The 12,475-nt window shown below is 44.2% G+C and overlaps 1 protein-coding gene across 2 annotated transcripts in view; it reads right to left on the minus strand.

The window, feature by feature from the left end:
* The window catches only part of cacna2d3a (calcium channel, voltage-dependent, alpha 2/delta subunit 3a), a 163,064-nt gene that overhangs the window by 18,639 nt on the left and 131,950 nt on the right, over positions 1-12,475 (minus strand). For both annotated transcript variants that reach the window (XM_072713125.1, XM_072713126.1), the window contains 4 exons: positions 4,544-4,605; positions 3,758-3,802; positions 3,592-3,654; positions 2,894-2,964 (listed from right to left, as the gene is read on the minus strand). In XM_072713125.1, coding sequence (XP_072569226.1) covers positions 2,894-2,964; positions 3,592-3,654; positions 3,758-3,802; positions 4,544-4,605 — 241 coding nt within the window. The remainder of the gene's footprint in view (positions 1-2,893; positions 2,965-3,591; positions 3,655-3,757; positions 3,803-4,543; positions 4,606-12,475) is intronic.

Consider the following 12,475-nt stretch of genomic DNA (forward strand, 5'->3'; position numbering starts at 1 on the left):
CGGTGTGGCGTTTGAACTGCGGCAGGTGTGATGTGTGCATGTGTATATATTTATAGAAGCCAAATAAAATAAGCTTAGTACTGATAGTTAAATTCTGAATGTACTGTAAGTGGCTTAAAGAAAAAGCTTTGAGCATAAGTGACATTTCATTCATTTGTCCAATAGGCTTTAAGTGCACTTGTCACATGATCAAATGCAGCTGAGAATAAGCCGCCCTACAATTAGCACCTGTAGCAAGAAGACAAGACCTTGCCCTGTAGCAAGAAGACAAAATCATGGACAAATTTTGAAAAGGAAAATTTCAGAAAACGTACTTGAAGCTGAACCAACAGGTTAAGAGCAATGTGATACGTATATTTGGTAAGTGCCAGTCAGTAGTATGTGTTAATCAGTGGTGTGCCCTCGGATAATCACCATATGAAAAGTGGCAGAAAAAACGGAAACACTGATGTAAGCATCTTATAGACGTTTCTCTGAATGAAAGTATCTGCTAAGAAAATGGGCGTAATGTCTTCAGCTGTGAAATGAAGGAGAAGGCAGACATGATTATACAATGTTTTACCCCAGCATAAATATTCTACCACCATCATTTCAGCCTCGACATAAAATCTCCCACGTAACTGTCATTTAAAGCATACGCACTATGAAAACAGATTCATGTTTATTTGATTTTAAAAAGTGTAAATAAATGCTTTAAACGTACTTAGGCCCACGTTAGCAGAATAAAATTGCCCTTGAAGGGGCTGGTAAATGCTTTAAGAGCAGACTGACCAATCAGAGCTGGATCCATAATCTGGGTCCCACTAATGGGGCACAGCGGCAATAAGATGAATGTCAGCTCTGCAGTGAAGGGCCTCTGAAAGCATCACGGAGCTCACGAAGAGCGGATTGACTCTCTCGACGGAGAATGCGGTGTGTTTATTAAATGCCCGAGGTGGTCTTGAGAAGGCGTCTGGGAGATCTCAGCTTTTGTTTTCCCAAAAGTTCACGGGAACGTAGGAGTCAGGTGTGGGGAGAGTGTGGTGTGGAAAGCGGGGGGCTTTAGGGGCTCAGCCTGTTCAGAGGAGGCGCAATCTGGAGCACATTACTAATGGGACGTCAGACGCAGCTTGACACCGTCTTAATAGACCAGGGCTGCTCTGCATACAGCCAGGGGGGAAGTTTTGATTATCTGTCATTAGCAATGACAGCAGGAAGGAATGTGGATCTTGATTCAATTAAAGCGAAAGGAACTGATAGCATTAGCAGTTCATTTGACTTTGGTGAAATTAAATATTGAAGATTTTCTTCTGGCAGCTTCTCTCCTCCCAAAGACTCTAGGATTAGCATGGAGCTAAATCGCTAATACAGGACTGATCCACGTCAAAATGGAGGGATGACTGCCTTGGCTGCCTGAAGTGCTGTCTGGGACTGTGGGTCGAAACTTCTTGCTCAAACGACGCTTCTCGTCTGAGCTTCGGCATCTGCTAGCTGGGCCTGTGATGTAGCTTGTCAGTGTGGAGACTGGCTGTACCTTTGGGCCTGTCAGGAGGTAGCCGGTTGCTGATGGTCAGCTAATCGGCTCTGGTACCTTTAGGTGATGCTGTGCGACCTCAAACGTGCAGAGCATTCAGCTAGCTTCTCAGAGACGACGCGCTCACACCGGTTTTCGGTTCCAGGGATGCCCGTTAACAGTTTTTTTAACAATACAATATTTTGTCCTTGATATTTAATTAACAGACCCATGATTCCATGTTACGTAGCATCATATTTACTGAAGAATAATATTACATAAAATGTGATACATTAAGCGTTTTATTTTGGTAATCGTGTACTAGACCATGGATTATCAACCTGCCCATATATGGGCAAATGTGTCCTTTGCAAGACTCAACTGTGTCCATAGTTAAATGGTTTGAATGAGGGGAAAAAACTATGTAGGCTATATGTTTGGTAACACTTTACATTAACTGCACCTTCATAATGCTTTTATATTGCATTAAAAAAAAAACGTTCGGTGCACCTTCATAATGTATTCATTAAGTATTCATATAAACATCATGTATGTACACCTTAACATGTTAACATCCCTTAACAGCTGTAATATACATTAATAACAAACATTATATAATAATTACAAACAAAATAATTGTATAATCATGTAATATTTGTTATTAATATATATCAAAGCTGTTAAGGGATGTTAGGATGTTATGGTGAACTTGCTGCTTATGAATGTTCTATGAATACATTATGAATGCATTATGAATGCATTATGAAGGTGTACTTAATGTAAAGCATTACCAAATTTTTAGACACGAGTGTGGTAAATACTGCTAAAATTTTGATCAAACTGTCCATCAAACTTCTCCATGGTGAAACCGCTGGAGTAGACCACCTTCCAAAATGGTATCTGAGCTGATTAACAGTGCTTGTATAAAAGAGTCTGCTGTTCAGTGTCCATACTCCTCTGCAGTTACATACTTTATTTGCAACTGAAGGAGGGTAGCATAAAGGTTCCTGCAGGGAAAATAAAAGGTGCCGGAGGGGGAATACAGAGGCGAAAGGATCAAGGGGAAGAGGGGAGGAACTCCCCCCCCCCCCCCCCGCGCTCACTGGGATAAACATGCCACATATCAGAGGCCCCAACACTGAGCAGTGTAACCTGCTCACATTCAGGGAATGACTGAACTGAACTAGAATCAGACATGGTTTCTGTTCCTAAACTGATGTTTAACACCACAAGCTACAATACACCCTTTTTATATTTGGACGTGAACGCCGAGCATGACTGGCTGAGATGTGGCCAGGCACCAGGATCTCCACTACATTCTACGTGCCCCCATACCAACCCCGAAAAACGGCCCATTCCTCCCCGAATGCACCCTCCCCCCCAAAAAAACCACACCCTCACCTTTTAAATGAGCCCATGGAGAGCAGCTTGCTCATCACGGCTCCTTCCACTTCACCAAAGAACATACCTGTCTGTGGAGGAGAGGTGAGGGGGGTGAGAGACCAAATGAATGGGTGACAGGCATGAAGGAGCGGGTGTGAGGCAGGGCTGTGGGAGTCTCCATGTGCGATTTACTCCACCGACTGGGAATCAAACTCAAAGGACGGGAGCCAGGATGGTGTATAGAGTCCCCCAGTGACGTGAAAGAGACACAACGAAGGCCTTAGTTAAAATGACTCTGTAAAAATTACTGCTTCAATATCCATCTCAGCTGCTGCATGCAACCAAGCAGGTACAGTGGGTAGCCTGTATATGAGTCTGCCATTTGTCTGTTCCACTCGTGTGGCATGGACTTCCTCCCACAATCGAAAGACATGCACTCTGGTGCAGTGATGTGTCTAAACTGCACATAGCCTGTGTGCCCTGTTATGCCCTGGCATCCCATCCATACTGCAGCCCTACCTTGTGTCCTATGCTACCATAGACAGGCTAAAAGCTGCATAAACAGCTGGATGATCAATGTGTTTTTAACGGCAGAAGATTTTAAGAGGTGCTGAACACTGTGTACCAAGGATTCCCTTGGTAATGATGTCCCACGTTTAGTTAATGACGGGTGATTTTACTGAACCTGGCTCAGTCGTTAGAAGGCAGTGCTGTACCTGGGAATAGTCTTCAGACACCAGGATGAAGCCATTGTTGTCGATGAGGTAACAGTTGATATCCTGGATCAGGGCCGAAGGGGAGGTAGTGGGGAGACAGCGAGGTGAGTGACGGTCAGAGCAGGAGGGGACCCAGGGGCGTCAAGGATAGCGGCCGGTGACTCACCTCATTCTCGCAGCTTATGGAGCACATCCCGTCGAGAGCGGCACACTGCGCCATGCGCCCGGGGAGGAAAGGAGCAGCCAGGGTAAACAAACACGCGTCCGTGCATGGCAACGGCGCTTGCGAAAGCGCCAGAAATGCAAATGAGGCCGACCGCTGCCGCAGAAGGCACACGCCAAAAATCACAAAAACAAACAATATGCTTTAAACAAAGATGGAAGCGTTCAGTGCTAAATTATGAAGGAATGAATGAGCTCCTAACGCTAGTGGTCAGGTGGTTAGAGAGACTGCCCTGAAAGAGGAACCATTTCGTGGAACTGTAATTCAGTTGACTCATAGTCTATAGATATCTAATAACCATCTCTGGCACCTAGTCTGTCTCACTGGATATAACTGTTTAACTGGATCCAAGGGTTTAACTGGATCCAAGGGTTTAACTGGATCCAAGGGTTTAACTGGATCTTTGAGATCCAACTGTCACCCAAAACACATGCTGCATTGTCAGAAAGCGGGGAAAAATATCACCAAAATAATTCCCTCATCGTCCATCTTCTGATTCCCACTTTGAGAACACCCAAGTTGTCAAGGATAATAAACTGTATCACAGCATTCTGTGTGTGAGATTTAGATACGGTCCCAAAGCTGGCATGGCTCAGCAGCGCCCCCTAACCCCCACCCTCAAGCCCCACTTAAATAAGAGAGCTGCCCCACTTTCAAAAATCCATGTCTGTATGGCGTCCAAAATCCTGCCCTTCTAACAGTACCGCTCCTACAAGCACTGGGGTTTACCTGTCGGCTAGCTGTCCAGAACTTTCTTTGGAAGAATTCCAGCTTCATCTGGATCCCCACAGCTGTTGAAGAGTGGACACGATAAAAATGTTAGGATCAGACACAGGGCTGTCGCATGTGTCGCGAATATCACAAGTTGGCGTTTATTAAGTTTTTTATAAAAAACAGTGATGGGCAGCTTTTAAATGACAAAAAAGAGGAGCTGGAAAGAGGTATCTTTCTTGTGCGTGACAGGCATGGCATAATGAACTCTTTCCTGCCTTGCTGGATAACATTCTGAAAGGGCTTCCATAAAATACATAGGCTAAGTATCTCCTGAGAGCCACAGGGGGCTGAGCCAGGCTCTGCAGTCACTCTCCTGCAGGCCCAATCGCAAACCATCCACAGCCAACGTGAACAGCCGGCTGGAAACAGCTGCTAAAAAAGTCAGACCGCGAGAAGCGCCTATCCTCCCCTTATTCGTTTCTATGTGCTCACTGTGTGACTGGAGCATTCCATGCGGCACTTGAAAAGGGGGGTGCTCCCCCCGGTGCCCGGATGGACTCCCCCCACTGGGGCCAGCAGGCTGCGGGGACGGGGTCGTGTCCATGCATCCACCAGCCTCAGCGCAGGAGGCCGCAGGAGGCGAGGAATTCCCATCATAAATACCGGGCAGCGAATGTCATGTCAGCCTTCCAGAGCACTACGACTGATGCCAGCGGCCAGGTGACACCCCCCCCCCCCCCCCAAATCCTCACCCTGGCAAGCCTGACTGTTGGTGGCTTATCATGAAGAAAAAAAAACCCACCGCCTTCATATTTAGTAAGAAAACTCAATGAAATGAAGAATTTCTAAACACATATGGTCCTAGTATTGCATGGTAGGATAACTTGGTATAACAGATGCTGTTTATTTTCCCATTTTACCAGTTAGGCCTGCATGATTCACCCAGAAAAGCAGCAGACTCTCCACAAAGGCGGCAAAATTACAGGACTGTCAGGGGAGAGCAAACTAATCCAGCGTCATTTCAATTAGGAGACGGTTCTAAGCTCCGTACTAAATTTAATTCCTCCAAATTAAATTTACGAACCTCTTCATATACACAGACTTATATTACAATCTAGGCAACAGGAGGGAATATTGATTAAATCATCTTGTGTAACCCGCATTTAAACTGTAAACATCTTTCTTTGGTGACAAATACCACTGCTCAATTTCATTTTTTAAAGTTTTCTCTCTCTCTCTCTCGCTCACTCAAAACAAATTTTGTTGCACCGTATGCAGCAGAAGAAAATGCAGACAATTGTGCAGCAATCTAATTATACAAACGAGAAAAATATGTGTGCAGGCGTGCGAGTGAGCAGTGCTGCCGCCCTAGCCGCTTCTCCCCTTGCGATTTCCTGCTAGAATGACCATGACAGAAATAAAACTGCTGACTGCATTCACGAGATGTGTGGGACATATTGTGTAGTCTTATTATTTTAAAAAAGGCATATATGTACCCGCCTCGTAATCCGGATTCCTGAAAATAGCTGATGAACAAAACATGAAAACCAACTACAGCATTTTCAGGTGGACCGGATGGGAATTGAGGCTCTAAACCATGTCTCCACTGGCTGTCTGGTGAGGTTCTGGGATTGCATCACCATCCTAAGTGTAGTGGAGAGCTCTGGAGCACTGTGTGTGGTGTAGGCATGATCCAAGGAGCTGTACAGCAAAGGATACATCATGGCGCGTTAATGTTCAACGCGGCATGTAAGTGAAAATGAATTTACATTACAAGGCAGTGTAAAGGAAGCTTGATCAATTCATACTACATTGCAGTCTATATAACTACTACAAGCTGAAAATGCTATAAATAATAACCTTTATAAAAACAGCTTGTGTCAGAATTTCCATATGATAAATGCTCGTTATAGACTTCAGCTAACAAGAACAACAGTCAGATTACCCAGAGCGCATTTCACCATAGAGCACAGCTTGTGGGCTGTATCTGTTGAGCTTTCCACATCATCACTACATAAATCACCCACGCCTCACTTCAGTGAAGATGGCCACCTTCGCAAAGGCGGGCCGCATTTCATCTGTTCCACACTCACCAGCCAAAACCCACACACACACACACCAAAAAAGATCCCCATGCACAGCACCACAGAAGAGTAATGTTACCCTAAATATCAGGCGTGTCATCAGCGGGAAAGGTCAGCGAGATGTTCCCAGCCCCGCTTTTAGGGTAGCAGCTGGCTGGGCCTAATGGAGAGTGGAAAGAGCAGGAAGGGTAATCCCCTAGAGATGGGGTTCCTCAGAACCAGGTCAAGGGCTTCTCTACACCGGACACACATTCAGCCTGCCCCCCGACTACAAAACTGCACATCACATTCAAACCCAGCTAAATAAACATCAATACGACTAATTCAATCAAATTTCACACTTACGGTCCATTACATTATACCATGATGCTGTTGAATTCTCCCATCTGATTGGTCAGAGGGATGTTGATTAATTTTGACACATAGTGCCAGCCAAGCAAATCACAGCAGTAAGTCAAAATGCGATTATAATCTTTAATTCTAACTGACGTTACTCACACAATATAAAATTAATGGAAACTATGAAAACAAAGAAAGCTGCAGATCACTCATAACAATTACAGTGCTTCAGGCTGAGGGACAGGACCTGTGGTCAGTGATTTAATACCAATATGATTTACTGATGTAATGCACTTGTAGTCCAGTCATACTTCACAGTCCTGTTTAACCTGCATAAACGAGCTGGTATGCAAGTCCGGTTTTAATTAACACCAAGAGGTACATAAAGCCTGTAGGTTTCTTTGCCTCTGCCGGCATGCATTTAAAAACACATAATGCATGGCTTGAAGCACATTAACTACAGATTTGGCTTACACGTTTGTACCTAAAGACAGGCAGCTGGGCTTAGCAACGAGCAATGAGTCACGATTGCCTTATTGTCTTAGCAACGGAAAAATTTTAAATTAACTACTGTGGTTTGGGTCGTAGCTATGCAAAATGTTTGACCATTGGCAAAGGTAAGCCAAATGTGTGCTAACTGCGGCATTAGTGGGTTAATGCGTTCCAAACCACCCATGATATGTTTTTAAACGGTAAAACCCTGTGCGTAGGGTGGCACTTCAACACCGTAGCCGTGCATTACAAGACGTTTACAATGAAGGCTTGTCTACATTAACCCTTACTTAACCAATTATCATATTCTCCGTTGCAGTATAAAGTACATTTCATAGTAATATAGCATAGCTACAGAAAGATTAAACGTAACGTCAATTTAATTTGAGAAATCAGTGTCCCGCTGCCTCTCATATTTGGTTAGTTTACACAGTCTAGATCAAAATGATTAGTCATCATGATTCATCTCATCTCCCCCCCTCCCCATTTTGCCTGGTGAGGCTGTGGTGGAAGAAGGCCGAGCAGGTCAGACCAGACCACCTGTGCCATGGCCACAGCCTCCATTTCATTCTGGGGAATCCCCTCAAGCCAATTAGGACTCCACTGAGAGGGAGAAAGAACGTGGACCGTCAAGGGGTCCCTGGGGAATCCCCTCAAGCCAGTGAGGACTCCACTGAGAGGGAGAAAGAACGTGGACCGTCTAGGGGTCCCTGGGGAATCCCCTCAAGCCAGTGAGGACTCCACTGAGAGGGAGAAAGAACGTGGACTGTCTAGGGGTCCCTGGGGAATCCCCTCAAGCCAGTGAGGATTTCACTGAGAGGGAGAAAGAACATGGACTGTCTAGGGGTCCCTGAGGACTGGGTTGAGAAACAGTGAGTTAGGAGATATAATCCCTTCAGTATGCCCTGGGACCCCTCCCCCCCCCCAGAGCCTCGATCCGGTAAGGCATCTTCTTTAGGAGCCGACCAGGTGCCATCATCATACCCTAACCACCTCAGCTGGCACCTCACCATCTGAAGCAACAGCTGCTCCATTTCAAGGTGCCTCCAGATCCTTGAACTCCTCACCCTTTCTTTCTCACTTCGCCACCACAGGGTACCTCAGTGCCAGCAAAGCTGCAGTCATCAAACTGGTCTGCCTGTCAACCTCACAATACCCATACCCAACTTCCGTCTCAACTTTCATGCAACACTGAAGAAGTGAATTAACGATCTGTCTCTGGATGGATTTCATCCACTCTTGCAGCCTTTTTCGGAGGCCTCTGACCACCACAAGTCCCCAACACTATTAATTGATAAGAGGGAATATCCACCAGATTCAGCAACTATACTGAGCATTTTCCCCCCATTTTGTCAACTCTTCCCCACACCAACAGAAAGCAGCATGAATCAAGGTCCTGCCTTCTATTCGTGAGGCATTTCACAGTTTGTTAAGCATCTTTAGGGCCATCCCAAGATTTTTTCAAACTCCTGTTATACATGAGCTTTGCCATTGCTTCAGCCTTTGTGGCCTGTAGGTAGCATTCAGTAGTATCAGGAGACTGCCATGCAGGCACAGCCCTCAAAGCTTCCTTCATCAGCTTTACAGCTTCACTAACCACCAGAGACTCCTACGGTTACGGCCATGACAGGCACTGACAGGCTTATGGGCACAGCTCTTTGCAGCTGATTGCACAATTGAGGCCTTAGATATGGTCCATTCAGACCTAATGTCCCCCACCTCAGGTTGAGTCCCTCGGCGGGGCCCATTCAAGCATCTCGCCCACTTTCTCTAAGATGGCTGAGTACTCCGAAATGCTGCTCGGTGTAAGCATGTTACCAGCAGTCATAGTTTTCCTCTCTGCAACTTCATAGTGTCATAGGTCTCATGGGGCAGCACTCTTGTCCACTGGGAAATTTCCAGTTGCACTGTCCTCTGTCTGGGACTTTTGAGGCTTCCACCATGGGGAAATTCCAGATCAGGGCAGACTTGACCTTTGACCCAGAGGTTTGTTTCCAGAGGTAAGGATGACAACATTTAGCCAAACTCTAGCTTGGGCTCCCTCCCCATGAGAGAAATAACGTTCCACATTTCCAGAGTCAGTGACCGTTGTCAAGGTCTAATCCATCAGGGATCTTCCCACTCATAGTTGCCTCCCAAATGGCACTGCAACTAACCATACCTTTCATCTTGCAGGTGGTAAGACCACAAGAACCATCATCATTGTTAGTTTTTGTTCATGCTAATCCAGGCCCAATCAAACATGATGGAGGCATCCAGGTTCTCCAAGTGAGAAAAGTTCATATTTGTTCTAAATGTGAAGAAATAAGCTGAACTCAATGAGCATGATGAGTGGCTGGAAGATTAATGTATTAATATCATAATGTTGTATTACTGTGTTCTGGGAACTAAATACTGGCAGCAACAGGCCACACAAACTGAAAATGAAATTGAATTATAACTGAAAAGGCAAATCCTTTGTACTTATAACATGCAACCTACATCTAACAGCATATAGTGTATAAAGTAGACATCCACTCTAATGAATTACATCACATTCAGGCATTTAGTAATTATCAACATGTTATGACCTAAAATTCCATCATTCTATGAAATAGTGTATAATATTTATGCAACAGCTGGCTTCACATAATTTATAAATTCAAATTGAGTCTAAAACAAAAAAAGAATGGTAATAATTTGAGATAATGGAGGCATGACCAGGATAAGTGGTTAGAAGATGAATGTATGGAATAATTTAAGACTAAGCATATTGCAGACTTTGTGTTTACACCAAAATATCAAAAACATACGGTACTCAGAACGCAAAAAGGAAAATGAGCTTTTTCGGTCATTTGGTTGCTTGATTCAACAGCAGGTCCAGAGACATAAATTAGCAGAAGCGTGGCATGTGAACTGCAGCCTGAATGCAAGCAAGGGCCACATTTTATGCCCCAATATAACCTCCAGAGAGATGCTCATTACATAACTTAACATTCTAGTTAAGGGCTGGGCGTGACCACTTTTAGAGCAACAGAGCAGCATTTAAAGAACCAATAAAAAGCTTATGTTTACAGAAGATTCGTTTTCAGCTTCTCATTTACAGACATAGAGATCCTAGGAGAATACGATATATGCATCGACCAATGTAAACACAGTCATGACGTAGGAAAACTGCAGGCTTATCTTTCCCTGGCTCAAGACCTGAGCTTAAGGTACCTGGCTAGGAAAATTATAGGCTCCTTGTTGCTTATGTGTGAACACACAAATGTTCACAAATATGGCTGCATAGGCTGAAAAATGTTACAAAGTATGAATGTCTTATGTGAACAAATCTATGCCTCAACAGACCCAATTATCCTAAATTTTAAACAGGACCGAATATTATTTTCATCCAGATTTTACAGAAGAAACAAAATTGTGTTATGTGAAAAACATCTTAAAACAAAAAAAAAAGCCATAAGAAAATACCTGCAGAATCGCCACCATACGACTGCTCAAAGCCCAGTTAGGATTTGCTTTATTCCTACTGTTTGGTAACATATGTTTGAAAACCCCACAGCATTCAGATCATAATAACTGATAAAGTGGAGTTCAGCTGAAGTGGGTTAGTGCTCAGTGGTAGATTAAACCGTATGGTCTTGCAGAGAACAGCTGTTCTTCCAAGGCCTGGGGGGTCATTTACAATTGCATGAATAAAGCATTTTTAATGAATGGAAAGACCAGAACATTTTAAGTGAAGATTTCAACATACCACAGGCCAATATACAAAGATATATGCAAGCAGAAACCAGAAGTACCTACAATCACCTGTGAGAATCTCTCTGCTTGCAATGTCAAACGGAACCACGTGACAAGGAATGGTAAAATGGACAGGAAGTTACTAGAACAGGAATGACACAGGCCTACACCCAAAACACAGAAGTACGCAGACAGGGGGTGCATGAATGAAGGCTGAAGAATGTGAGAGGCCTGCTTTGTTTCACTGTAAGGATACAAAAACCGGTGTGACCAAGGCAGTGCGAAACCACCTAAAAGGTCTGCTAGTCATGGAACTGTGGAGCATGAGGGTGCAGCAGTCCCACAATAACCTGTCACAACCCAGCAGCTTACAGGAAAAAGGCTGCCTTCTCAAAGCCCTTAGAGGTAGATGGTCTGTGTAAGGACTCCTCTGTCTGCCCCATATTGGCCCGCACACTCATACTAATACCTACAGTACATGCAAAGGACTTGCACAATGACACATGAATGCTCGACAGCTACTATCATTTAAATATTTCATAATAAAAAGAACTAATCCGTGGTATTTCGCAAAGCACTGTTACCTCACAAATCTCAGCCCCGCAATGTTTGTCTGAAAGTTCTTTGAGTTCCGCCTGCAGTCCAGCGATATACAGGGAGATGTGTGTCAGTGTGAGCGGCCTTTAAGGGACTGGCATCCCATCCAGGGTGAACCCTCTTACAGTACACGTGTGTTCTGTGCTGTTCTATGCTGCCAAGTTCCAGCTCCATCAGTGGATCTCGTGATATTATAACAATTGGTACAGTAGCACTTGTTAGTTGCTTTCTGATCCCATGGCCGTTCATCATTAATCAATCATGACGTTTCATTAATCATGACGGTTCATGTATTTAGTTTATCCTTGAGTACTTGAGTCGTAAAAGTTATTTGTGCCCCCTCATATAGTGCTACCTGACATTCTTTCTGACATTATAATTAAACACTATCAAAATGAGGAAGTATCAGAGTAGATAATATGCCTCATAACATAACTCATTGCCAAAAGTATTGGGACACCTGCCTTTACACACACATGAACTTTAATGACATCTCATTCTTAATACATAGGCTTTAATATGGAGTTGCACCACCCTTTGCAGCTATATAACAGCTCCAACTCTTCTGGAAAGGTTGTCCACAAGGTTTAGGAGTGTGTTTATGGGAATTTTTGACCATTCAACCAGGAGAGCATTTGTGAGGTCAGACACTGATGTTGGACGAGAAGGCCTGGCTCGCAGTCTTCACTCTAACTCATCCCAAAAGTGTTATATC

This window comes from Paramormyrops kingsleyae, chromosome 6 (genome assembly GCF_048594095.1).
Source record: "Paramormyrops kingsleyae isolate MSU_618 chromosome 6, PKINGS_0.4, whole genome shotgun sequence".
NCBI classification, from domain to species: Eukaryota; Metazoa; Chordata; class Actinopteri; order Osteoglossiformes; family Mormyridae; genus Paramormyrops; species Paramormyrops kingsleyae.